The 25,508-nt window shown below is 34.1% G+C and overlaps 2 protein-coding genes across 5 annotated transcripts; both read right to left on the bottom strand.

The window, feature by feature from the left end:
- Positions 1-18: 18 nt before the first annotated feature.
- LOC122577344 (transient receptor potential protein) lies at positions 19-14,691 on the bottom strand. 3 transcript variants are annotated; one of them, XM_043748630.1, is made up of 18 exons: positions 14,535-14,691; positions 11,926-12,144; positions 10,973-11,117; positions 10,597-10,692; positions 9,922-10,064; positions 9,081-9,282; positions 8,794-8,964; positions 8,328-8,562; positions 7,593-7,745; positions 7,281-7,426; positions 7,002-7,108; positions 6,632-6,765; positions 6,341-6,470; positions 6,003-6,198; positions 5,755-5,919; positions 3,029-3,251; positions 1,430-1,858; positions 19-854 (listed from the first exon to the last, which is right to left on the bottom strand). In XM_043748630.1, the coding sequence occupies exons 2-18, from the start codon at positions 12,078-12,080 to the stop codon at positions 334-336; spliced, it is 3,351 nt and encodes a 1,116-aa protein (XP_043604565.1). In that variant the 5' UTR covers positions 12,081-12,144; positions 14,535-14,691; the 3' UTR covers positions 19-333. The 3 variants fall into 3 exon arrangements, with proteins under 3 accessions (XP_043604565.1, XP_043604566.1, XP_043604567.1); XM_043748631.1 differs by lacking the exon at positions 14,535-14,691 and adding an exon at positions 12,781-13,360; XM_043748632.1 differs by lacking the exon at positions 7,593-7,745.
- Positions 14,692-15,873: 1,182 nt separating this feature from the next.
- On the bottom strand, positions 15,874-24,663 carry LOC122577347 (FMRFamide-related peptides-like). Of its 2 annotated transcripts, none has more exons than XM_043748641.1 (3): positions 24,473-24,663; positions 19,000-19,412; positions 15,874-18,539 (listed from the first exon to the last, which is right to left on the bottom strand). In XM_043748641.1, exons 1-3 carry the CDS (start codon positions 24,473-24,475, stop codon positions 18,335-18,337), a joined length of 621 nt encoding a protein of 206 aa, XP_043604576.1. In that variant the 5' UTR covers positions 24,476-24,663; the 3' UTR covers positions 15,874-18,334. The 2 variants fall into 2 exon arrangements, with proteins under 2 accessions (XP_043604576.1, XP_043604577.1); XM_043748642.1 differs by having other exon boundaries at positions 19,000-19,409.
- Between the last annotated feature and the right edge of the window lie 845 nt (positions 24,664-25,508).

The raw sequence follows: 25,508 nt of genomic DNA, 5'->3' as shown, positions 1-25,508 counted from the left end.
GACAATACTAAAAAAGAAAAAATGTAAAAGATAAAATCACATATAGCCTACAAATAAATATCTAATCATTGAAATAAATCTAAATTTCTTAATAAATTAATTAGTGTCAAAGAATTAAATGAGCTGTCTTGTCGACGTTGAATGAAAATTACTGATATGTCGTTTCCTCAGAAAAAAGTAATAATACACGAAGAAAAAGACAGATACGGAAATAAAAACGGTGTCTCTTTTCTCGATCATTGTAAATTATTATAACTGGAATTCATAACTATAGGACAATTAAATTACCAACGTCTTCACTCGTTAAAAAAATTTCCTGCTAAACAAGGAAATTTAAATCCATCCACCCATTATTTGGCCAGTTGCCTTCGATTTTCCCCTCAATTTTGTGGTAGCTACCGGAACATTATCTTCTGCTGCCGCAGGTTTTGATGGCTCGCTGCTTGATTCCTTTTTCTTTTCTCCTTCATCCTTCTTCTTTTCTTCCTCTTTCTTCTTCTTCTCCCCTTCCATTTCCTTTTTCTTCTTTTCTTCTTCTTCCCTTTTCTTTTTCTCCTCGTCTTCGGTGTTCTTCCTATCTCCTTTCTCTTTTTCCGACAATGGTTTTGTATCTGTTGGGTTTTTCGCTAAACCAGCTTTGCCCTGAGGTGAATTTCCAACCTCTCCTTCCTTGGGATCCTCGGGAATCGGCGACGGTGCCCTCACTTCTATCGAAACTGCTTTCTCTCCACCTTTCTCCAAGCTAGTACTGCTCAAAGATTTTAGTAGAGTCTTCTTCAAGATCGGCGTTGCATGGACAGGCTCGGTTACAATTCGAACGGATTTTTGCGATCCTTCAACATCATTCTTACTTTCTACAGGCAACAAAAATTAAAATTACAAATGTACTTTATTGTATGCAATTAATAAACTAAAAACTATTCGAATTAAAATCCAAATTTATTGAAATTTTATAGTTCTATAAACGTAACTTTATAGTCTTGTAAATTAATTAATTCTTTAGGGTTATAACGGTGCATTCTTGAATAATGTTCATTTGAATCATTTTTTTCGAAATATGTTATGTAAAAAATTTTTGTATTTCTATTTATTTGATAAAAGTTTTATGCTTTAGTCCAAGATAATTCTAGTGCTAACATTTTATTTAAACAAAAGGAGTAAGAAAAATATGAAAATGTCCGAGACAGTCGGAGAAGAATGATTTTCCTTCGTGTTCTAATTTTTTAAACAAATAATTTTGCGTCAACTATAATGAGCTGATTTTACAAGGTCAACTAAAAGACATGGATCGCTTCTCTACACGAAGGAGCTGTGTCCAAGTTAAAGCTTTAGGATTTAGGAAGCTTCAACCTTATTACTATAAATAACAATAATAAGGGACATTAGTATAGAAAAAAGACATAAATATGAGGAAAAAAGATACACTTACCCCCCTCCTCCTTTTGCTCTGGAATAGGTCTTGCCCGACCTATCATGAATTTCGCGTAGGCGATCCTCGTGGTCGGTGATACTTCCAATAGATTAGGATTGTAATCCACCAAACGATTAGGATCTAACGAGGCCAAGTCCGAATTCTGAGTTTGTAAGTGCCTACGTATACTGCGTCGCGTTTGTTTCATAGTGGCCTCGGTCGTGCTACCAATAGGATCCTTTGCGAAAGTGTTCTTCCGGACCATGGCGTTCCAGTCTTTCTTCTTGCTTCCGCTACTCTTGCGACCAATAGCCTTCGCGATTTGACTGAACACATCTTTAGGTTCCTTCTCACTCTGAATCACGGCGTTCACGATGCCCTCCACTATACCGATCTGGAAGTCCTTTTGCAGTCGACGTTCCATCACACGACCTTTCTTGCCAGATACTAATGAAAACAATTATTATTGATTGTCATTTATTATTAATAGCAGGTTGCGGATTTTTTACATCTACAAATACAAAATGCGCATATGCTTGCAACAATATTTAGTAGTTTCTATTTACATTAGATATTTTTAGACGTGTTTATAAAAATATAATTTTGCATAAATATCCGCACTTTAATTATTAGCCGTATTGTATCATTTTAGTCGATTTACTTTCTTACGCGAGAGAAAAGATTTCTCTTTTAGGTAAATTATAATCTTTCTCAAGTTCTCAAGTTCCTGCGTATTTTTAAAGTGGTTGAAAAGATTCAAACGGTCCCTCGGAGAGTTCGTTTTGATTTACATTTCGATTCGACATACATTTATTGAATTTTAATATGTATACGTGGTATTTTGTTTCACAATCTTTCTTCATCTTTCACGCAACTTGAATATTCCATCCTTCCAGAATCTCTCAGACTTTTTGGCGAAGAACTTTTCAATATGACTTTTTATGTTGACCAAGGAATTAAAAATACTATAATAACATTCTGTTTATAGCACCCATTGCTTTCTTTACTGTTTTATTTAACAGTAGTTAACATTTTTATAGGACGCCGCATGAAGTATGTAAGACGCGAATTAGCGTCTGCAGTCCACAAAGTGTTAATATTAACGTGAATATTTCTATATCTTTTATATCTTGAAAGAGGAGATGACTGAGTACATATTTCTATATTTCTTTGAAGAAATTACTCATATCAAAGCTTCATAGTATATACATACACCTGGATAATATAATATCAAGTAATGCAAACATAATGCGCTAAATTAATTCCAAATCCTTAAAATACCTAGATTATAATTATAATTAATAATAATTAAAAAATGCTTGATCGGTTCGTTTTAAATTAAAAACAAACCACTCAAGTTTCAGTACTTTTGGTGATATATAACGTAAATAGTTATCATATCTCGAACAATAACAAACAATAATTACATGGACTTATTCTTATATTGTCTATCGTAAATTTAAAAGAGCAACCGAGTATAACTAATTTTTCGATATCTTATTGCTGTAATTTAAGATATGAATCTTAGATATCAAATAGTATTCATGAGTTGCATAATAAAATAATGAAACAGGGATAGTTGAAGGTACAACATGGTGGAAGCAATTTGGATCTTACGTGCGGCATCCTGTTTATCGATCGTTGGTGTTCTCATTCCATTTTGTCGAAGTATATCAATAAGCTCGTATCGTAACGTGGAAATGTCCTGTCTGATCTCCATTACATCGTCTTCGGTGATACCGAACTCGTCTCGTTTCCTTTGTTCCGCAGTTACATAACGTCTGATGAGTAATCGCATCACCGTGTCATGTCTTGCCAACGCTTTTTCTCTGGACTTTTTCTGAAAATTATTTTTAAAGATTTCTTTTAGTTCAGTAGTGGCGATTTCGCGAACATTAATGTAGGATCTTTACTATAATTACTTTATTTACAAGAAATGGATTAAACAGATGTTGGTTAAACAGGAAACGATGGTTGTTTAACGTGAACTGATCACAATAACGTATTATAATTAAGACAAGTAGATAGTTAATTCACAACTCTCATAATCACGGATCCAACGCTCTCTCGACAACGCAATTCGCGCTCTCTGGCTTCTCAACTCACACTGATTATTAATTCGTCTTTGTCCTTTGTCCCTTAGCAACTTCTTGTCTTTCGTCTTAGCCCCACCACGCACGTGTTCTGCAACCGCTCATGGCCCGGATCACGTAGACCTTTTCCGCGAAATTATTCGATTGAAGGACCGACGATACGTTGTTAGGCCTGTCGACACTTCGGCTTTCTCGCGACATTGTTTATCCACAATTCCATACCCACAAGGCTGGCTATTTCAAGCATGCGGTACATATAAGCCAAGCATGCTTCATCACTTCTCTTTTTCGTTTCTCTGAGTCTCTGGTGCACTTGTCGACTATTAATTTTTTTAGAGAATTTTTTAATCAGCCCTCTCTTCAGCTCATGTCAAGTCCTAGCATGGCACTCGAAACTCGCAAATATCTTTGCTGATCCTTTCAGCAGTCTCCTCGCACAAATCGCCTTCTGTCCTTCTGACCACATGCACATGTCTGCAATTTGCTCAAACGACTCGAACCATCGCTCGATATTTTCGCTGTTATCATCACTGAACGACTCTAATGCGTCCTCGACATCTTTGAAGCTCAATGTCGAACCAACACATGCCTTCCGATAGCATTCGTCACAGTCACACTGGTGCACCCCTCACATGTACTTCTCCTGCATTCTCTTACGTCTTTTTTATCGTCTTCATCCTCATCTTCGTCGTCACTTTCTTCTTCCGACGATGTATCGTTTTCATCCATGGCTGCTTGCAGCCGTGCGCGTAGTTCAATTTTTCGGCCTGTTGTTCTTAACCTCAAACTAGCGAGGCGCGCTCTCAACTCTTTCGTCCTCAGCTTCTCGAGGTTTTCGTTTTCATCTCGATCGCACTCGGCTCTCTGCACGCTTCCTGAGCCTCGCTGGTCTGTTTACACTCCACCGCTTGTCGATCCTTTAAGATTTGATTGTCCAGCCCTACACGCTCGATTTAGTCTGGCAATCAATACTGACTTTGCACCGGATATTGGTAAGTTCATCTGTGCGAGCTCACTCCTCAATTCTTCCAGCGTCAAACTTTCTTCACTTGATAATTGTTCATCTTCAACGTTTGCCATTTTTTATTTTTTCAACACTACACAAATTTCAATGGTCAACGACATCGTCTTTTATCGCACCGCGCACCTGCAAATCCAAAAGTAGCACGAATAGTAGGATCTTTACTACAATTGGTTTATTTACAATAAATGGATTAAACAGGAAACGATGGTTATTTAACGTGAACTGTTCACAATAACGTATTATAATTAAGACAACTAGATAGTTAATTTGCAATTCTCGTCACCACGGATGCAACGCTCTTTATCGACAATGCAGTTCGCACTCTCTGACTTCTCAACTCACATTGACTGTTCATTTTTGTTCCTTAGCAGCCCCTTGTTTTTTGTCTTAGTCCCACGTCTTTTGTCTTGGCCCCATCACGCACGTACTCTGCAACCGCACGTGGCCAGGGTCACGCAGGCCTTTTCCGCGAAACTATTCGATTCATTGTTGATACGACGATACATTGTTGGGCCCGTCGGCACTTCGGCTTTCTCGCGACATTGTTTATAGTTCACCCGATATCTCTTAGGCCTTTCGTTCACGATACTACATTAATATTACAATTCTAAATTCTTATGTTAGACATTACTCTCTAGATTTAAACATTAGTTTCAGCTAGAACCAAACATACGATAATCATTTATTATTCACGTTATAATACCACGCCAGAATAATTTACTTATAATTCTCAATGAGTATTGATTGTAAACTACTTCCAAATAAAAAAAAATCTTGTTATATTAAGTCTGTCTTTAACAATAAATTCAACTGCATTTAAGAGTTTCCATCCTTAAGTTCCTTTATACTTAAATTTTTTCGTCCTTGAAATCTTAACCGTTTCTTCTCTTCTTATAGCTCTTCATCTCTTTTCCCTATATTTCTTCTTCTTCTTCTTCAAGTTTCTTTGCTCCTGATCATTTCACATTTTTAATTTTCTTTATTCTTTAAGTCTCTTCACTCCTACATCTTTTGTTATTAAGTCCAAAGTTCCTCTATTTCATGTTACTACTTTATTAAACTACTTTACTTCTAAATATAAGTTTCTTTTGTATCTACATTCCACTTATCTCATTCCTTTCACTTTCCGTAATATTCTCATTACATTTAACAATCGTAATATTATAATAATTACCCTTCATTCTATCATTTAAATTAGAACAGTAATAATTGAAGTATGTACACACAATCAAAGATCTGGTTTGCCGCCCGGTCTTCCCGCACTTGATGATCCTATTGAACGTTTTGCCGGTTGGAACCATATTAAATGGAGGAGGCACAGTGTCACCATCTTCGAAGTAACTCATCCATAAGTGACTCCTGGCGAATTTCCATTCAGTGTCAGCTCTTTCCTGCGAATTACATTAGCCGAATGATTCACTGATTATTTAATAAGAATAAACTCTGAATAAAAATATTTTATAATATATTGTACCGAGATGATTTGATAGGAATTAGACATCATGGCAATAAGCATGTTCAGTAACACGATAACGTTTATGACGGAGTAAGAACCGAACATAAGAAGCGCCCAGAATCTAGTGAAGCTTTTTATTCCAGTTAGATCAAACGACATCAGATCTACCATACCGAAACTGGCCCAAAAAAGCGATTGCGATGTCTCGAACAAACTGAAAATAGTTGTTGAGAAAATGTGATTATATTAATTACAAAAGCCACAAGAAGTTTAGTAAAATTATCAGATCTTTTCAAGTTTCAATTTCGTTACATGGTAAAAGCTTTTTTAACGTGGTTGTTATAGTCGTTACATACTTGGCGAAACGTCTCCAAATCGAACAAGCCTTCTCCTGGTTATCAAAATCAGGTAGATCAGGAAAGTCCTTCATATGATAACACTTTTGTTTCTCCAAATCCGCATAATACCACATTAGTTGATTCATTCCTAAATTAAGCAAGACCTTCCATTTTTTAACCCTTTTATCATTAATAATGATAAAAACATTTGAACTTTGGAATTCTTAAAGCAAGATGATATCCTTAGTTTGGAAACAGATTAATGAGTTTCGAGGAGTGTGAATAAATGAACGTGAGAAAGTAGCTTACCGCAGCCAAAGGCGAACAGCACCAGAGTATAAATGAAGAAGAACTTGATAATGTCTATTATCATCCTCCCCAGGGAAATTTGAAGTGGCCCGAGGTGAGGGTTCACGCTGAATATGTGAACTAGCTTCAAAAAACTGAAAACAGGCTATAGTTTTCATTTCAAAAGTAACGTCACCTTCGTTCAAACAAATATTTTATTATTTGGTTTGCAACGTCACTGCAATCACCAAATTAAGAAGAAATGATTTTTTCTAATAAAAACGAAAAGAATGTCCTTTAAGTCAATCGTTTCAGGTAATCATTCTTTTCAGAATTTCATTTTTTTTAGTAAATTATCGTAAATGAGTAAATCTGGATAATACTGTGTTACCTGAAAATCATACCAGCCGCGAAGGCTCCCTCAGAAAGAAGCATAGGGTCGAAGGCGTGCCATTGATCTCTGGGATACCAAGGATCTAGACCATTCCAGTATTCCCTCTATTACAAAAATGATATAGAATAATCATTATATCTTCGATTAAATGAAATGGTTCTATTAGTTCATGTTTGGAGAACGTGATATTAAAAAAGACACTATAAGGTACGTAATAAGAGTAACTTTTTTTTCATGGACATATTAACAATTAAAAAGTAGAAAAAGATATATTACCTGAACTACAATCCATGCGGTTACTCGTAACATTACCCAAATAACGTAAAACATATTCTGAACGAAGTCCACTATGTTCCAAAGGTCTGATATGTACTCCAGCAACCCATCCGACCATAATGATCTCATTTCGCCTATTACCAGACCTAAAAAATTTAAGCTAGTTATCCTACTCGTTAATCACCATAAAATAAGCAACAATAAACCAAACTGCACATAAACAATTTTTAGAGTAAAATAAAATAACGTAAGGGAGGAAATATTGATTGTCTTTCTCTTGTTTTAAGCAAGCGTTCATCAAGGTCTGTTTACTGATTACGTAGATGATGACACCGGATTCGACGAAACCAGGAATGCAGCCACGTTCCCGTCTTTTCCATCCGGCCAGTATCTCGTGCATCCAGGCGTTCCCAAATAATTCGATTACCAGGTACTCGATACGTTGTGACGCCATCCCGAGAAGCACTAACGCAAATTCCAATCAGCTCGAGTCCTCGTTGCTCATTATAACTAAATTTCTAACAATTAATTCTTTTAACCGCCATCCCTCCATTGAAAGGCTTGGCGGAGGAGCTGAGTGAAAACTTTGTTCTTTTCCAACGCGTAATTAGAAGTCGAATGTTAATTTGATTTCTTATTTTTAGATCAACGATAAATTTGTTTTCCATTCTATTGAGTTTGATTAGAGTAAAAATAAGAATGGCTTGAATTGTGCAAGAATTTGTTGTTTCATAAACGTTGTTTATTTCGCTATTATTTTAACTATTAAATTAGTTATTTATTGAATTATTTAATAGTATTTAATAGTACCGAATTATTTAATCATCGCATTTAATCATTGAGAGAATTTGGAAAGGAGGAAGATTTAGATTTATGGAAAATCAAACAACAAACAAACAAATTTCAGAACTGCAGAATTTTATATATAAAGATTAATAGGATAACTTTTTTAACTCCATAATAAGTTATAAATATTCTTAAATCATAATGAAAGCAAATTGATAATTTTTTTATAGATAAAATTGATCATAAGATAAAGAGACTTACTTAAGAAGAACGCATAGGAAGAGGAGTGACAGATGAATTTGACGAAAGGTTTCTTCATGAACAGACCCATTGGTGACGTTGGCGAGAGCATGTAGATTGTGCTGTACACTGGAAACATCGCTCCAAGCTTTCCGATCTCTATGAACTGTCCGATCATACTTTTTCTTCGAAAGCCAGGCAAACCGTCGTACCAGATAGCAGCCAATAATTGTTGAACATTTGGGTGAGCCACGAACTTTAGTAAAAAAATTAAGAAAAGATTAAAGATATCGTTAAAAATACTTACTATTAATCATTTGGAAACTGAAGCTCTATCAATTCATCGTTAGTTACTCATTTGTCAATCTTGCAGATATTGCATTAGTTGTTTGATTTCAAAGTTGTAACAAATATAATAATATTATAAAAAAAATGTTGTAAATCGAATTTGTAGATTTACTTTATATAAAAGTATAACTTATTTCACCTGTTTCTGTTTGTATTTAATAGCAAGCTTGAGTCGATCCAGGGTTTGTCTTTCTCCAGGTTCCCAGTTTTCGCCATGCGGATTATAATTCAACATTATCTCCAATTCCAGAGAGGTACGAGCGTGATCCAACAGGGCCGTAGCAAAATTTTGTGTTTGCTCCCGCATCTCCTGTGATAGAAGATTAATATACGAATTAATTGGTAAATGATCTTTAATATACAACTATTTATCCAAAAGCTGTTGTAATAACAATGATAAGGGGTCGTAAATTAATTTATTATTACATTATACTCGAAACGAAACTCTTGTTCCATATGACTCAAACGACGAAGCTCCCAGGAGAGTTCGAAAGCGGTGAGAAGAGGGTCCCTCGATGATAAGGCGATTAAAGATGGTGATGTAAGCGCGCGATACGCGTTTATTCGCGCCTGAGAATGTCTCAAAGAATCCTGTTCGCTGGATGTCACGCACTCGTCGCAACCACATCTTAGGGAAAAATGAAATGAATGAAAAATGTTGATAACGAAACATTATTGAATAAAGAGTATTAAAAATTGAATAAAAATTATTAGTAAACAAAACTTTCAAAGAATTTTGAAAAAATTATATTTTTCATAAAAGTTAAATGATGAATGAAAGGAAAATTAATTTAAAGTTAGAATAAATTTGTCTATAGGATGGTTTAAGGTAACTAAAACGAGCGTAATATTATTAGTATTACAGTGAAGGCAAAAATCTAACCTCAAATTCGGACTGTCATATTTTTTAATAGAATATAATGTAAGCACGTTACTGCTCGGCACGTTTTGAGATCAGCACGTGCCACTTCTACAATAACATAATTAGCACGTTTAATCGAATAACTGCACCGTAAGCGGCAGATGAGTATTGGCATGAAGCCAAAAAACACAGAATAACTAGTCTAGTTCGATTTAAAATATTCGAATTAACACTATTTTGGTCGATTTTAGACAATTGTTCATAGATAGGTAACAAAATCTGAAAATTAAAGAAATTTATTTTCGTTTAAAGTTCAGAACTCTTGATCTAAGTGTATGCATGTAATAAAACGAATTAATAACGACGATGCTTTGTGAATGAATCTATTTCATTGTAGAACGATACCTGGCATCATGAGGAGTGGGAAGTGTGGCACCACGATCTAGGAGGATTTTTAGAATTTCGTAATTGTTCTTATGTGCTGCCAAAATCAGTGGAGTTATATCTGGTGTAAAGTTCGACGATGATCTGTCTACAGCTTCCCAACTCTGCAGAGAAATCCATGAAATGGTAAGAAAAATAAATGAATTTGTGTCCTTTACAATAGCGAAATTTTCATATCTGTTTTGTTGAAATTTATAATATTAAATTAGGAAAATTACGAAATTCACAAAATTTCATAAAACTCTGCAAACTCGTCTTCGAAGAATTTCACAATTTTAGAATCATTTTGTATAAATAAATCTCTAATGAGATTCACAAACATAATTGAAAGGAATGAGGAAGACCATTAGCTCTATATCTATTGATAAAAAATGTTTAATCTTGGAACTAAAATTTAATAACGACAAATCATAATATATCGATCTTAAGTTTTTAAAATATAAATATTATAGAATTTATTTTCAGTAGAAATGAATTGGTGCATTGTAACATAGGAGATGCAGAAGAAGTTAACTCTTAACTCCTTTACGTAGGAAGACTACGAATTTATCAAGTGAGACGAGTTAGCTTATCTTCCTCAGTTAACAGATTAATTGACAAAAGAAAGAATATTTTATCGAAAAAAATTAATCTTACGTAAGGTTGACCAGGCTCGTGTATTTTTTCCTCCCATTCGAGAAGGATCTCCACAGCTTCCACGTACTCTTCTTTTATGGCGTGTAAGAGTGCATCCTGAAGGAAGAAGCAGAAATTATGTTGGTCGTGTACTATGCTTTTAAACGCGTGGACCCACCGGTAGAAACTTTATCGGTATTGTGCGTTATATGCTACTATTTTTGTTGTATCATCCGTGTATTGTATAGCCAATTTACAACACAACGTAATATTATCTATTACGTAACTTAAAGAAAAAAATATCCGAGAAAAGATCGATGATTTATTAGCAAGCATAATGAAAGAGCAAAAAAATTCGTTGTAAAGTTTAATTGTTAATTATAATGGAAAATGTTACCTTCACTTGTATGCCTAAGTCGAGAAGTAGTCTGATGAGTTCAACATTCTCGTTCTCAATGGCGGCGATAAGAGCGGATCGGTTAAGAGGATCCACGCAGTTGATGTTGAGGATCTCTGGATGATCCTTGTTCTCTTCCAATAGTCTGATTCATAATGTTTAATTTTTGCTATATAATTTTTATATTTCCAATTTTTCTTTCTTTTGGAGACGATCATAATAAAGTTTTAATTTTAAATGTTCAAGTATAGGTTATGGATCTCCAGCTTCACATTATCAACTATATCTCATAATCTCATAATTCTAGATCGACAGCTCTATTTTCTACTAATAGCTACTTAATCTACATTAATATACATTTATCATCTATATATACAAAGATCTCAAAAACATGAAATATTCTCTAACAATGTCCCTCTGAAGGCAGCATAAACTTCAAATTCAACAAATAGAAACTTAAAATCATGAAATATTCTCTAAGAAGAACGAAGCTTGCGAAAATATAAAATTCAACAAATAACTCGTACTCGTCACACTTTCTTGATAAATCCGTCACAAAATTATCATAGTCGTTCAATCGCCCCTTGGCCTTCTAGCAGACTCTGGCTATTCAAGAGGAAATTACTCAAAGTAGTGACCTTGATAACATGTTTCAAGGCTATCGAAATCGGTGAAATGTACCCTATTGCGCATAATTACTACCGACATGTATGCACGAAATCACATTGTATCACGTAGGAGGAATAATCCTTTTGTCCCTTTGCCGTCTCGAATACCATCCGTCGAGAAACGAATCCTAAGTAGCAGAAGTAACGAAACAAGAAATCAAGCAACGATCCTCGCTCTATGATACTACGATTCTCCCAGCTTCGAGATCGATGCACCCTTCCCCCCTCCATCATCCCCGTTGCCATCCCTGACAATTTATCTTCTGGACAGACACGAAGGATTACCTTTTGACAGTGGCACAATCACCTCGTTCCGCGCTGAGCAGGAAGTGCTTCTCAACTGGGCCAAGACTGTAGTCCGAGGGCGGGTTTAAAGATTGCACCGATGGCGCTCTCGCCTCGTTCGCGAGAAGATTCTGCTGCGACTCTGATGGATTCATCTTGCAAGACTCGTGTCTCCCGCGATACTCACGTGGACTGGTTCATCGATTACACAGGAACAACCTACGAACGTTGAATGTTTGTTAAATTCAGGAAAGTTCACATTTTCAAATGTTTATTGTTATTGAGGTTGATGTTTCCAGGTCGGGTGAAGAGATAACGGTAGATAGAAATTGTATAATGAAAGTTGCATGGATTTTGAAATTCCTTGCCCGATCTGCTGGAGGATATTGACAGAGAATCGTGTAGCAATATGGAAGATTAGATGAGCAGAGAGAACGATTAAATATATTAAGATCTGACCCGAAACCCGTTTATTATTCATAAAACATGAATAAAATGTAAGACATATTTGAGACATAGAGCTTTAAGATTCATTTACAATTGTATGATCTCAATTTAGAATTGCCTCCCCTTTGGAGTATGTTTAAAAAGATGTACGATGAACAATGTTTGAACAGATTAGTAACTATGAATTAAATCTTGAGCTCCGATCACATAACCTCAGAACATTATTCACAAAATGCCATGAAAACGACGTTATACGTTGCAAGAGCTGGAACAGTATGTGGACACTATCTCGGTGCTACAATAGATTACAAGTAAATACGTAAGTTACAGCAGTACGTGGGTGAATACAATCTCGATTTGTGATACGATTTCCTTCGTAGTATGTTTAAAAAATTATGTATAACATACACAATATGATGGACGGAGAAACGTTTGCACGTATCCATAGCTATGAATTTGTGACGGCACTCGACGACGGAACTTTCCGACGGCTTCGCAACACAAAGCGCTATATCATCAAAGCGTAAGGCCGACATGCTCAACGTACCATCGATATTCCTACGGTACTTCCGCCGAATATTCGGAAGAATGCATACGTGGCAACGGTCGCGGACGTCTAACAAATGCGAGCGTAGTGGGGATATCGAGAGGAAACAAAGAAAAGAATCAAAAGATTCGTTTTGAACAAAAGATTCATTTCGTTTCGAATAGCGAAGTGCGAAGGGTCTAGTGTAATAGCGAAGCAGACACATTCGAGAAGTGTGATTGTTGATTGTTGATTGTTAATTGTTAAATAAACTTTATTGTTGAACATCGAGAGTATCTTGAGAGTTTCTTGGACACTTACATCTAACATGCACCTCAAATTAAGTAAAAAATGTGATAAAGAAAATTTGTCTAAAAGTGTAACATTGAGATTTGAAATGTGCAGACAGCTGGAAAATGAATCGAAAATTAACTTGACGGATCGCGGTATCCAGATTAAGTTCCCTTAGATTAAATATCGAAATTGAATTATGGATTTCACGGAGGAAATGCGGAGCAATCGATAGGTATGACGTATATCCACGTTCATAAGATTATCTTCGGATCATTACAAAGGAATCCTGTATTCTCTGCTCAATCCGAGAAACTACTTTCCCTTTTGTCACTATCCCTTTGTCTTGTGACTTTTTCGCTGCATATGCAACTACATGAACAATATGAAAGTAATATAGCTATATTTTCTTATAATAGAGCATTTTCGCAGTATTAGGTTCATCGAGGAGATTATGAAAAATACTGAGAAACTTTAATTGCTGTTAAAAACCTTGACCGATAAATTAATTCAGAGCAAAATGTTTCGTAAAAGTTAGAGTAGAAAAATTTGTAATACAGTTTTCACAGGCTTCTTTAGAAAGCTTTTTTAGATTACGGCTTTTATAGGATTATTTTGATAAGAAAATTGTTCAATACTGAGGATCAGAGGTATTGAAAGAACATTGTAAAAATAACAATGAAAAGTTCAATAACGAAAAGATAAATTGAATCGCTAAATAAATGTAAGATAATCGTAAATCTAAATATTTCTTTTTTTTTCGTACTATTATCACATGTATTACTTTTTCTTTTGTTTATTTTTAAATCTTGTTCAATGTAAATTAAGGATAACATTGAGTTTTACTGACGTCTAATTGGTTCAATGCAGATTCAAATTTCAAATAGAGTTTTCTTTTCGTGGTGAAGCTTCTGAAATTGTGTTCGATTACACGAAATACGGTCACATCAGTGAAACAATTCCGTTGACCAATCAACATAGATACAGTCATCCAAGAATCGCCATCCATATGTAGATGCGCTAGTTACAATAAATAGTAACTAGAAGATAGTTCTAGATGTAATCGATAGATTTAATCGATAGTTTTAAGATATTCTTTTGTTTTTATCCCTAGTCTATCTAAGAAAGTGCAATAAAGGTTATTCAGCTCAGAACGGTGTGATAGATTTATCCGAAAAATAAACTAATAGCTATTGTAATCCTACCTCTAAATACAGAAATAACAACAAATTTTCACAAGTTTAACTGGACTCAACTTACACCATGGATTCATCGATCATTTTAAACTATTCTAAACGAATCCTCACTACATCTACACGCTATATACACACGTAGTGAGTCGTACCTCGTAGTTTTTCTAGATCAACGCGAACCGATGTCGACCATCGCGATCTTCATCAATTCAATCCTCGATCGACTCAACGAACTCCTGCTATACTCTGGTCTACTGGCCTCTCACTCGATAGCTCCAATCGTTTTGAAACTTGGTCACAAGTGACAGCGGAATAAAGCCGTGCGTTCACCAAAGCTCTGGATAGTTGGTCGAAGCCATAGGACGTCGGTCAGCTGGGGCATGGATTAGGCACAAACGCGTGGATCGCATCGAAAGAGGACCGCCTGGTGATCACATTGTGTATCCACGTGCACGAGATCCGAAGAATCTCGCGAGTCTATCATAATTCTTTGGATTAATGGACCACGACGAAAAAAAACACGGAAGAGGCGAGGGGATGTTCAGAGGCAGTTTAGTCCCGATCGTTCTTCTTCGTTTGCTTCTGGACACGAGTTAATATGGCAAAGGAGGACTACCGGAGCTCAATGAAACCCGCAGAATTTTTGTCGTCATTTATGAGGATGTGTTTGTATCGTATGGTGTACGTGTAAACAGCTTGAACGAATTTCCTCCGGGTTGATTGGGAGAAATAGCGACATTTAGGAGGGTTAGTAGTTCAGATGGTTTCCTTCTTTCTTTCCCTATGAAGTTTCGCTTGGTTATTTTGGCTTATTTCCGTTTTAGTGGTAGATGGATTTTTTCATGATGGCTGTTCTTTATGGAAAGAGTAAATCGATTTTGTTCTCATTATTATTTCCATGTTATCCATTGTTATTTGTACGAAAAGGTGAATGTTGATTGCTTGAATGATGCTTCGAGAAGAATCGGCTTGGAAATTGAAGATACTATCGTTGGAAGAGTTCAAGCTTTATCAAGATTATTTTGAATACATGAAGTATATTGTGCAGGTAATTAGCTTGGAATTAAGTGGTAGGAATATCTAAGGGGACTAAGTAGACAGGAAGTGTAAGTGGAAGTAAGTAAGTGGAAGGATATTTCCTTCTTTCTTAATAATACTTTCCTCGTTTCTAATAAGACTGAACAATATTCTGTGCAATTTTATGAAGTCCTTCTAAAAGGAATTACGATTGTATTAGTCATCTAAAATTAATATAATTAACTGTTGGTGTGAATGTTTCAAAAAGATTTGTATAACACGTATCATATGTTAATAAAAATTTTCTATGGTAATCGCGAGCCTAACCGTACGTGAGGTAAATTCGAAGCAATACGTACAAATTTTAATATTCCACTGGAAATAGTAGTGGTAAGTCTTGATTTTTCTCGGGTCATCCTAAACGAAGGAGGAAACGCGTATTATGGAGAGAGGTAAATGAATCAGAAACGTAAATCACATTTCCAGTCACTTTTTTTTGTCCCTTTAATTATTTAATTATACGCGTGTATTAAATTTACATTCACTTTAAGAATAACGTTTAGGTTACAGACAATGTACAGTAACATAATACTAGCTCCTATTCAAATTGTGGAATACTCCAGAAAATAATAACTAGGTCCATAAAACTTTAAAAAGAGATAACAAAATATATCCTCCTAATAAAAAAAGAAAAAGGAAAATTATTACAGTCACGACACAATTATATCTAGTTTCACAAGATAAGAATTCTCTATTTCGATTTGGCAACTTTTCATTTCATCTCAAATACGAAATTAATTTGTAAATATTATTAGGTCATCCCATAGATAATGCGTTTTTTTATGTATTTATGTTGAAGAAATAAAGGAAAAATTTGCTAGCAATAAGTAAACTCGATTGGTTTTTCGAAAATTTATAAATAATGATTTTGATCAATTTAAAATAATTTTAGAAAATTAAGTTTAACTATATTTAAAAAATTCGCTTTATTGCACTATACTCTGTGCAAGAAACTAATATATTATTTTAAAATTAATCATTATCTCTGTTGCTAGGTTGTTAGGACATAGCCAAAATTTTTTCATGTACTCGACAATCTAACAATGGAATGACGATTTAGTTTTGTTATAGACAATGAAGACGATTGTTGCAACGCAGAAACGTTCAAGTTTTATTTCATCTCTTTTCTGTTTGGACTAATCTCGTGGACTCTCGATTCACGTATACGAAGCCAATGAAATTTTCTTTATTTACACTGAATACGCAGGTGGATGTACATTGAAGTACCCAGAAGGAACGTTATGGTACAACGTTATTCGTCGGCCTTCTTGTTAATCGAACAAATAAATCTTTATGAACAGAAATCATTTACGGTTTTAAAATTATCTACAAAGGCATAAATCAATAATTAGACTAATTAGCGACGACATAAAATTTTGAAATCGTAGCAAAGTATTTTTTTACTACTGATAAAATAGAAATTAATTTGTGAAAAGTAATTAGTGAGGTAGATCGTTATAGACTATCGCAAATTGATACACCAAGTTTCTACTATAGTGATTCATATAACTGTTTATTTTCCATTTATTGTTACGCTTATCTCTTTAAACGGCTCTTAAAATTTATTCATTAAAAATGAATTATAAAATTGTTGCTTAAAACAGGTGTAATAATCACTGTTTCCATGTATCATGTTTCGTATCATTGATAATTGAATATTATTGATTCAAATAAATACAAACAATTCTTCTTTTCTTAGAATTATTGATAATTCATCTATCTGAACTCTCTTGTGCGCAATTAAACTATAATATTATTAATAAAATTTTACAATTTACAAGTTACAGCTTGTTAATACAGATTAGCAATTGACTTTCTTACATAATTGGGCCAAGTTTGATAGCAAAGAAAATGGAATTTTACAAATGAATTTATATAAAAAAACATATATATATATATAACAAATAATATATAAATCATTCGATTAATCTATTTAATGTAAAATTGTACATTTATAAAGAAAAAATTTATAGGTCACAACTTGTCATTCGTCAGTTCACTATTATTAATTAATAAATTATGCAAAAGGGACCATACTATAGTCATTAAAAAACGTAATAATGCGTTAACAAAAATAATATCAAACAGCATTATTTACATATGATCGCACAACGATCCACAAATCTTCTCGAATCTTTACGAAATTCAAGGAACTCACTGAAATATCTCCGTGAAAAGCAAATAGCGCAGCAAAAATTCTAAAATCGATCCATGAGAAAAATTGAAAAATTTCGATTCCATTCAATCTGGCTCAGATTTGGCAATCACATGAGAAAAATATGATAAATCCATTTTTGTTTCTGACCATTGTGTCACTTGATGTCTGAAGAAAAATGTTTTAATATGAAACAGTTAAAGAAGAGAATAATCGTACAGACTTGAAAATATAAGATTTTGGAAAGTACATAATGAATATCTACAAATTGTTTTCTAACAAACAAATAATATGAATAGAATTCGTTGACGATGTATTGAATTTACGAATTGCTCCTCTGTTAAAGCTAGAAAAAGTGAATTATATCATGTTTTTCACCTACGATTTTCGTACCTTTGAAAGATCAATTCGTGATCCTCGCGACATCATTTTTGACTAATAGTCGACAGTAGTTGTCTGATACTATTAAGTGCAATTTTACCTGAAAGACCAAGACGAAAGCATCAACCTCCATAAAATCATTTGCAAGGCTAAAAGCTCGAAGAAAGGTGTAACAGGTCTTCGTCAAGTCTTAACTGAGTATGAATCGGCCGATAACAACGTTGTCCATCGGAATTTCGGGATCGATTGCGGTGCAGTGTCCCGAAAGTGAGCTGTTGACGGCGGGTCTTGGCACGAATTCCGATGAATAGGCGCGATGGATCGATTACAAGAGCATATTTAATTGTGTTTCGAACCGAGCCGGTCTTCTAAGAAGTCCGGACTGTTTCTATGTTCTATATCGCTGTTGTTCAAAATGTTGCACAGACGAAGCAACCTCGCCTCGTACAGATGAAGATCGTTGATCTCGTCATTTGATAGTAGATCGGAGCACATCGCAGTCATGTCGATTTCTAGAGGATAAACCTGCACGTTCCGGCCGTATCTAGTATGGAAAATGAATATTATGAAGAACGTTATGAACATTATTATTATCAGGTACAGTGACTACAAAAAGTATTAGCACACATTCTTATTTTCCAAAAAAACTTTTTTAATAGGTTTTCATTTCATTTTCATTGTACCAAATTTTTGTAGTCATATGAAGATACTACTACTAGTACTATTTCTAGATCTAATTAAAGCACACTGATACATAACTGTGGAGATCAATGGATCAACCGATGAATTATGGCCAGAGGAACGAAATTAAATGTAACTGGTTTTTTCAACAAAAGCTTCAGAACTTGATTTCAGAAGACATTTTAAAGTTAACTAATTAACAATTAACAAGCATCAGCAGTAATTTCCTTTATTTCGATAAACTTTTACAAACTTTTGTTGACAAACTTGACAAACTTTTAATTTAAATAAAATCTTCGAAAATCTAATTCACTTTCACTTACCTGAGAAAATTCAAGTTATTTCTTCCGTGTCTGTAATGTGTGTCGTCGTTTAGGCTCTTGAAGCCCGATCGGCCAAACCTAATGATGATATCTGGTGACTTCCAACGAGGATACCTGTTCACCTTCGAGCTACCATCGCCATCGCTGTTGGAAACTCTCTCTATATTCCCGTCCAGATCGCTGCGACCGTATCTAATGAAAGAGGACCCCACGCTGCTTCGTCGTTCTTTTGAATCAGAATCTTCCGAGCTTCTATCGACGTCATGCCTCTTCAGCACGTATTCGAAGTCATTGGGCCCATCCTTGAAAATCCTCAAACTTCCATCAGCCTTCATGGGGGTTAATATGGAGGAGAAAACTAGAGCCCAGTTGCAGATGAAGGACAACACATACAACGATGTTAACGAGCTCTTCTGAAAGAATATTAAAATCCTTTGGGCATTAATTATGTATGAAAGATCGATGAAATGGAAATGTGCTAATAATTTGCTGGTGAACTCTCAAGTACACCAATAAAAGATTTAAATCTGAACTTATAAGCTATCTCCGAGAGCACTCTTTCTCAAAAAGTACCTAGTAAAATACAGAAAATGATATACAATGTTATGAATTCACAGATATTTATAAATACGTATATTAATAATAATAGCAATGAAAAAGATCTTACAAAGGTGAGAAAAAAGTCATACAAAAAAAATAAAATAAAGTGTAACATAGAGAATACATAGGAATATTTATAGAAAGAACTGATTATTTATTTTACGTAACAAGATAGACAAATGATAACATCGTTTGCATAACATTCGAGAACGCTGAAATCCCCATTGAACAGGACACACAATAAGGAGTAGTTATGAAGATCCAAAGAATCGCCGCGTAACGGTGTTTCGTGTATAACTTCATACATCTCTTTTCCCCTGTATTTCTTTCCGTTTTATTCGCGTGTACACTCTCCTGAGCATAATGATTGTTTAAAAAGTTCTTAAGAAGCTCTTAAAAGCTCTTAAAAATTGCATAAACGACGTTCCATAGAATTATTAAAATAGCGGATGATAGGAATGTAGAAAGGATATATCAAACGTATTTAATGTAAAACTGGAATTTGCAGATAAAATATATAATTTCGCTAATTATATTTCAACAGAAACGGAAGGTAATGATAAAAAGTTTGTCAACTAACGAAATATATATTCTACAAGATTTGGGCTTAAGTTGGGGTTAGGTTAGGGTTATTTGACAATTACAAACACCAGCTTTATTATATTTAATTTTGGAAACCAATATAACCGAGTCACAGTATTTCGATCACATATCTCATTGTACTCCGGAATTTATCCATAATTCTATAATTAAAATACATATTTTCAAAAATAAGTAAGTTTCTGGATACTTTTGTACAGTAATGTTAGTACGTAGTAAGTCTAAATTCTCAAAATCTTAACTTCCATTGCTACGATTTTCAGTCCACGAAATATCACGTGGCACAATTACTACGAGATAGAGGAGAATTGGTCGAAAGATTCTGTTACAGATTCCTCCAGATTATTTGAGATGCGTTGGTGACCACGTTGGAAGCCGGTGATAAATAATATCGGCTTGTTATTAGATGTCTTAACAGGATGTTTAGTAATAACGCGGTATACCGAGCCAGATTAATACGACGTCTTACGTTACTTTAATTAACCCTGTACACGGTCGCCCTTCATAATGACCACGTCGCCTACGTTTTCTACTAAAAACGTACGGATTTACGAGGAAGAATAACCAGAGGAATAACCGACATAAACCAAGACCAAGAATAATATCGATGCTCTACTAGATCATTATCAATGTTATTATTCTTCGTTTGGCCTGGCCCAAAGTCTCAAGGCTTCTTTAACGACGAATGTGGAATGTCTACACAGGCAACAAAGTAAAAAAATATTCCATATTATATATTATATGTAAATATTCGGGAAGACCCGAAAAATTACAATGGTGATTCAAAAGTAAGATTCGTGACAGAACAGAGGAAAAGAAAGGGAGAATAAGAATGATTTTTTTATCAAGACTGAAATTGTAAGAAATTTCTTTCTCCTGATTACGTTTGTGATTACAATGGGAAATTGGATTTGATGGGGAATATTGAAGATAAGAAAAGATTGGTCATCGTAGAAGTGATTGTGCGTGAGAATGCAAATTTTCAATATCTTGCTTACGCGACTATGATTTTCAGTCCGTCATATAAATATATAAGTCGATAGAAATGAAAAGCTTCTCGAAACACGTTAAAATAACATCATCGTTAAATAACACCACTGAAAAAATATTCCAAACTTCATCTCCATCGAGGATTGAGGTTAGGTTGTTCCACAATCAGGGAATTATTCATAAATTTCTTCCAGTCTCCTTAACTTTGACTCCAGCAATGATGATCACTGTTACTTTAAAAATTTCAAAAGCATTCGCTCAAAAACTATCAGAATGCCGTCAAAGAAGGGTAAAGAATAAAACGAAGAAGTTGGATGAATGTGAAATTAAAATTCGTTCTCCGTCTGATATCGTATTCGTTGTCCGCTGCGGAAGAAGATCGACTTCGCAAATTATGTTATCCATCGTCCTCGATACACCTACCGCTCTTTTGATAGCAATTTATACGAGCAAGTCGTAAGAAAAGTGGCGAAACAAGATAGGTGTAACCATGAGGAATTTTAAATATATGTCACTGGCAAAGGAAATATCTCGTCAGAGCTATCGAAAATAACGGAAGGAGAAACGCGATTTAACTCCGCGAATGGCGATGAACGACTCTCTAACCTGTATGCTCTCTGCACGTACTATAATACATTTCTTTTATTAATTTAATATTTATCAGTTGAATTATATATATTATATAATATTAAATATATGTATATATATATATTTATAAAATCATATACATATATTCATTACATATATAAAATCAGATATACATATATATAATTACATATATATATATATATATCTCATTTCTCTTTGCTTTAAGTGATTTGTTTGATGAAGGGAATTTTATAATAAAATATATGTATAATGGTATTATCGATAACTCATGATATCGTTTGTGTCAGAAAAAGGTAAAGAGATCCACTATTTATTATAAACAAATTGGCTTGAAAATTGTGTCTAATTGAAATAATATGGAATTTTTTCCGTAACAGTGAGCTGCGCAACGAAAAGTTAAAGAGGTTTTGGTTCGTGAAGCGAGCATGTAATAACTTGATTATAATTCGATTAAGCATAATTATATATATAGAAGGAGAAATGTAACAGCATACATTTGTTCACTCTAGCATCATGGTTAATGAATGGATCTGGTTTGAGGGGAGGAGAGATATGTATTTTAACACATTACAATCCCTTTGCTATGTTTGGAGCATGTTAAAATTTTAAAAGAAATAATGACATTCTTAAGTAAATCAATATTTTATTCATAACATTCTTTTCTATACTAAACTTTAGTAAACATAATAAAATATGATAAAAATATAATTAATTATTTATGGAATGAAATCTTACAAATCAGCTTTATGCAACTAATTGTAAGTATTAAATATAGATACATTCAATGAAAATCAAAGTGATTCTACATAGAGAACATTTAGAGTTAATTTGTTAACTGCTGAGTTACTTGACCGGAAATGTGTAACAAAATACTAATTTGTACAAAAACAATTCTACTACTTTCGATGTTTCTGTTCAAATAAAAAATGGATATAGTGTAGAGATAATAAAAACGCAAAGCAGAAGAAATAGAAAATACTAAAATATGCAATGCGTGGAAAATAAATTATTATATTATTATCATTTCATGCGTATAGTATGTGGGCGGAATTATCAAATGTTTGAAATGAATTACAATAGATTCTCATTTTCTTGAACCACATTTATTGGAATGAAATGTTGGTTAATAGTTAAATCCTCTTGTCTGAATATAATCTATTATTATTTTGATGAAAAATTGTAGGTAGCGAAAATTAGTAAGTTCCTATCATTGTTCCATTTTGCTTCCTTCATTAATTAATGAGATGATATCGTAAGTCATCGAAGAAGATTCATAATATTATTATGCAAATAATCAATGAACTCTTACTTGTCTTATTTATTTAAACTTTCCAGGGAACTAACTGTTTATGCGGCTAGAATTCATTAATCTTCCTCATTATCTGCGATTTGTCCATGGAAATAAAGTTCTAGTGTAATTCGGACTTCATTCGGATTTCATTATGTACGCGTACGGTCGAGCTTAAATGATTTCAAATGGTACATTAGGCGGTATGAGTGCCTGTTTCAGGAGCGGAGACTTTTTAAACGTTTCAAAGTTACCTTCATCTTTTTTAATATAACTATATGTTATTTTATAAATTAATTAAAATAATTTTTAATTCTATGGAAGAAAGTAAGCTTTTTCAAAACAAGTTCAAAAGAAATTTGAAACTAGTTACTGTAATCGTATGTTCTTTCCATTCCATTAATAGAAATATATAAATTATAAAGTCCATTTCAAAACATCATATTTACATTTATTTAATATTTCAAATTGGAAAAGAACAGTTAAGCTACATGTAACTTTTAAACTTTTTTATAGTTTCATTTGCTATGGGCTACAAGAAAATGGAACTATTTGTCCATAACTACAAACATTCATCATTTGTAAAATACTTAAAATTAATCTAATTAGTCAATTCAATGGAAGAAAATCGATTAGTACTGGAATTACCTGCTGTTTTGATTGAATTACATGGAAACAGAAAGACAACAGTGCAAGCTGTAGAATAATTAAAAACGAAGTAATGTTATATCAAGGGCAGAATAGAAGATACGTGAACGCTTGTAATATCGCTTCCATTGTTTTGTCATTATTCTTTGCTAATCTGTGGTTACCGCTTCGTAATTTGTTACATATTTGCAACAAACAAAATGAAAATTCGTGGAGATCGAGTGTAAATAGTAATAGTGAAACTTTCGTCTCATTTATTGTCAAAACTATTATCAATTCACAAGACAATGCAAGCAATTTTAAATAGCATCACCTTTAATTGAGAACAGACTTCACTTACTAACAATTAGACTTCTTCTGACGCAAAACTATCTAAAATTGTTAGAAAAATCAAGGTCAAAGTATGCCCCTAATTGTGGTACCATTTCCACCTTCCTTTGACACAAAACAGTCCAATGCTCCACGAAACACTATCAAAGTTATATCAGATTTAGCGGAAAAAATTGATACATTCTATTAAAAAAAGAAAACTTCAAATTACATAAGAATGAAAATCAGTAACATTTTCACCATGATCCTAATACACAAAGCACTTTTTACCTAATATAAACCTATTCCAAAAAGAAGGAACATAAATAAATGAAAAGTCAAGAAAAAGTATAATAGCAAGAAAAAAGTCCAAACAGAGAGATCCTTCGGTGCACGAAAAATTCACAAGAAGACTGAAGGATCACTCACCATGTCGTAAGTGTAGTTGTTATGACTATCGAAAATCTTTCTCGATGGTCTCCGGATGTGTCAAGTTCCTCCTCTTGGTGGGTGGATTCCGGTGAATTTGTTGCACAAAATGAAGAAGAAGAAGAAAGGTAGGGAAATAGAAAGGAAACTATCGCGTTCGCAGGAGGGATACGCGACGTTTGCGGCCTGTTGCTGCGATGGAACGAGTGCCCGGGGTTAGAGATGACACCCTTTATATAGAGGCACCCTCGGCGCATCCCCCGTAGTCACCTCGGGCCGACATGGGCCGACACACAGACGAGATAGCCTGAGTTATGATTGCCCGAGGCGTATAACACGATACCTCTACATTATTTTGATTCAATTACACCACCGGCTATCTCCTTTATTATTTATGAGTCTTGGCAAATAATAATCATCACCGAGCAGAACCGATGATCCCTGTACCAAGACTTTTGAGATGGAACACGGATTGATCTATCTGTAACTGCTTCTTTTCACACTGGCACGATTATTTTCACGATTTTTCAATATAATAGTCTGAGATTTTCTATCTGACTGATTTGGCCAAGTAAGAATGTTGAGATGGATTGCACTGATCGATCTGTAACTGTTTCTCTCCATGATTGCACGACTGTTCTGACTATCGCTCTATATAATAGTACAAAAGGTTTAAAGTTCCCTATTCGAGAGGTTTAGTGGAATAGAAATGATTTGTCTGAGTCGTATACAGTAGCAGATTTAAACCTTTGAAGGTCTGAAGCCAATAATCATTTTGGGACCCCTACAGGTAAATCAAATTTAATAAAGTTTAACCTGGCTAGATTGATGCTTGTTAAACCAATAGGAAATTAATATTTGAAGATTTGGTTAATCTGTCACGATATGACATTCACTTAGATTATTACTATTATATATACATTACTATTAATTAGAATACGCATAACGCAATGTCCAAAAGTGTTTTTAAAACTGCCATGATAAACGAGTCTCGTTTAAGGATTCAATAAACATTATTTTAGCAAAGTTAAAATTT

The sequence above is a fragment of the Bombus pyrosoma genome, linkage group LG18 (assembly GCF_014825855.1).
Source record: "Bombus pyrosoma isolate SC7728 linkage group LG18, ASM1482585v1, whole genome shotgun sequence".
NCBI classification, from domain to species: domain Eukaryota; kingdom Metazoa; phylum Arthropoda; class Insecta; order Hymenoptera; family Apidae; genus Bombus; species Bombus pyrosoma.
Note: the sequence above shows the minus strand (reverse complement) of the source record. Positions and strands in the feature narration are given on the sequence as shown.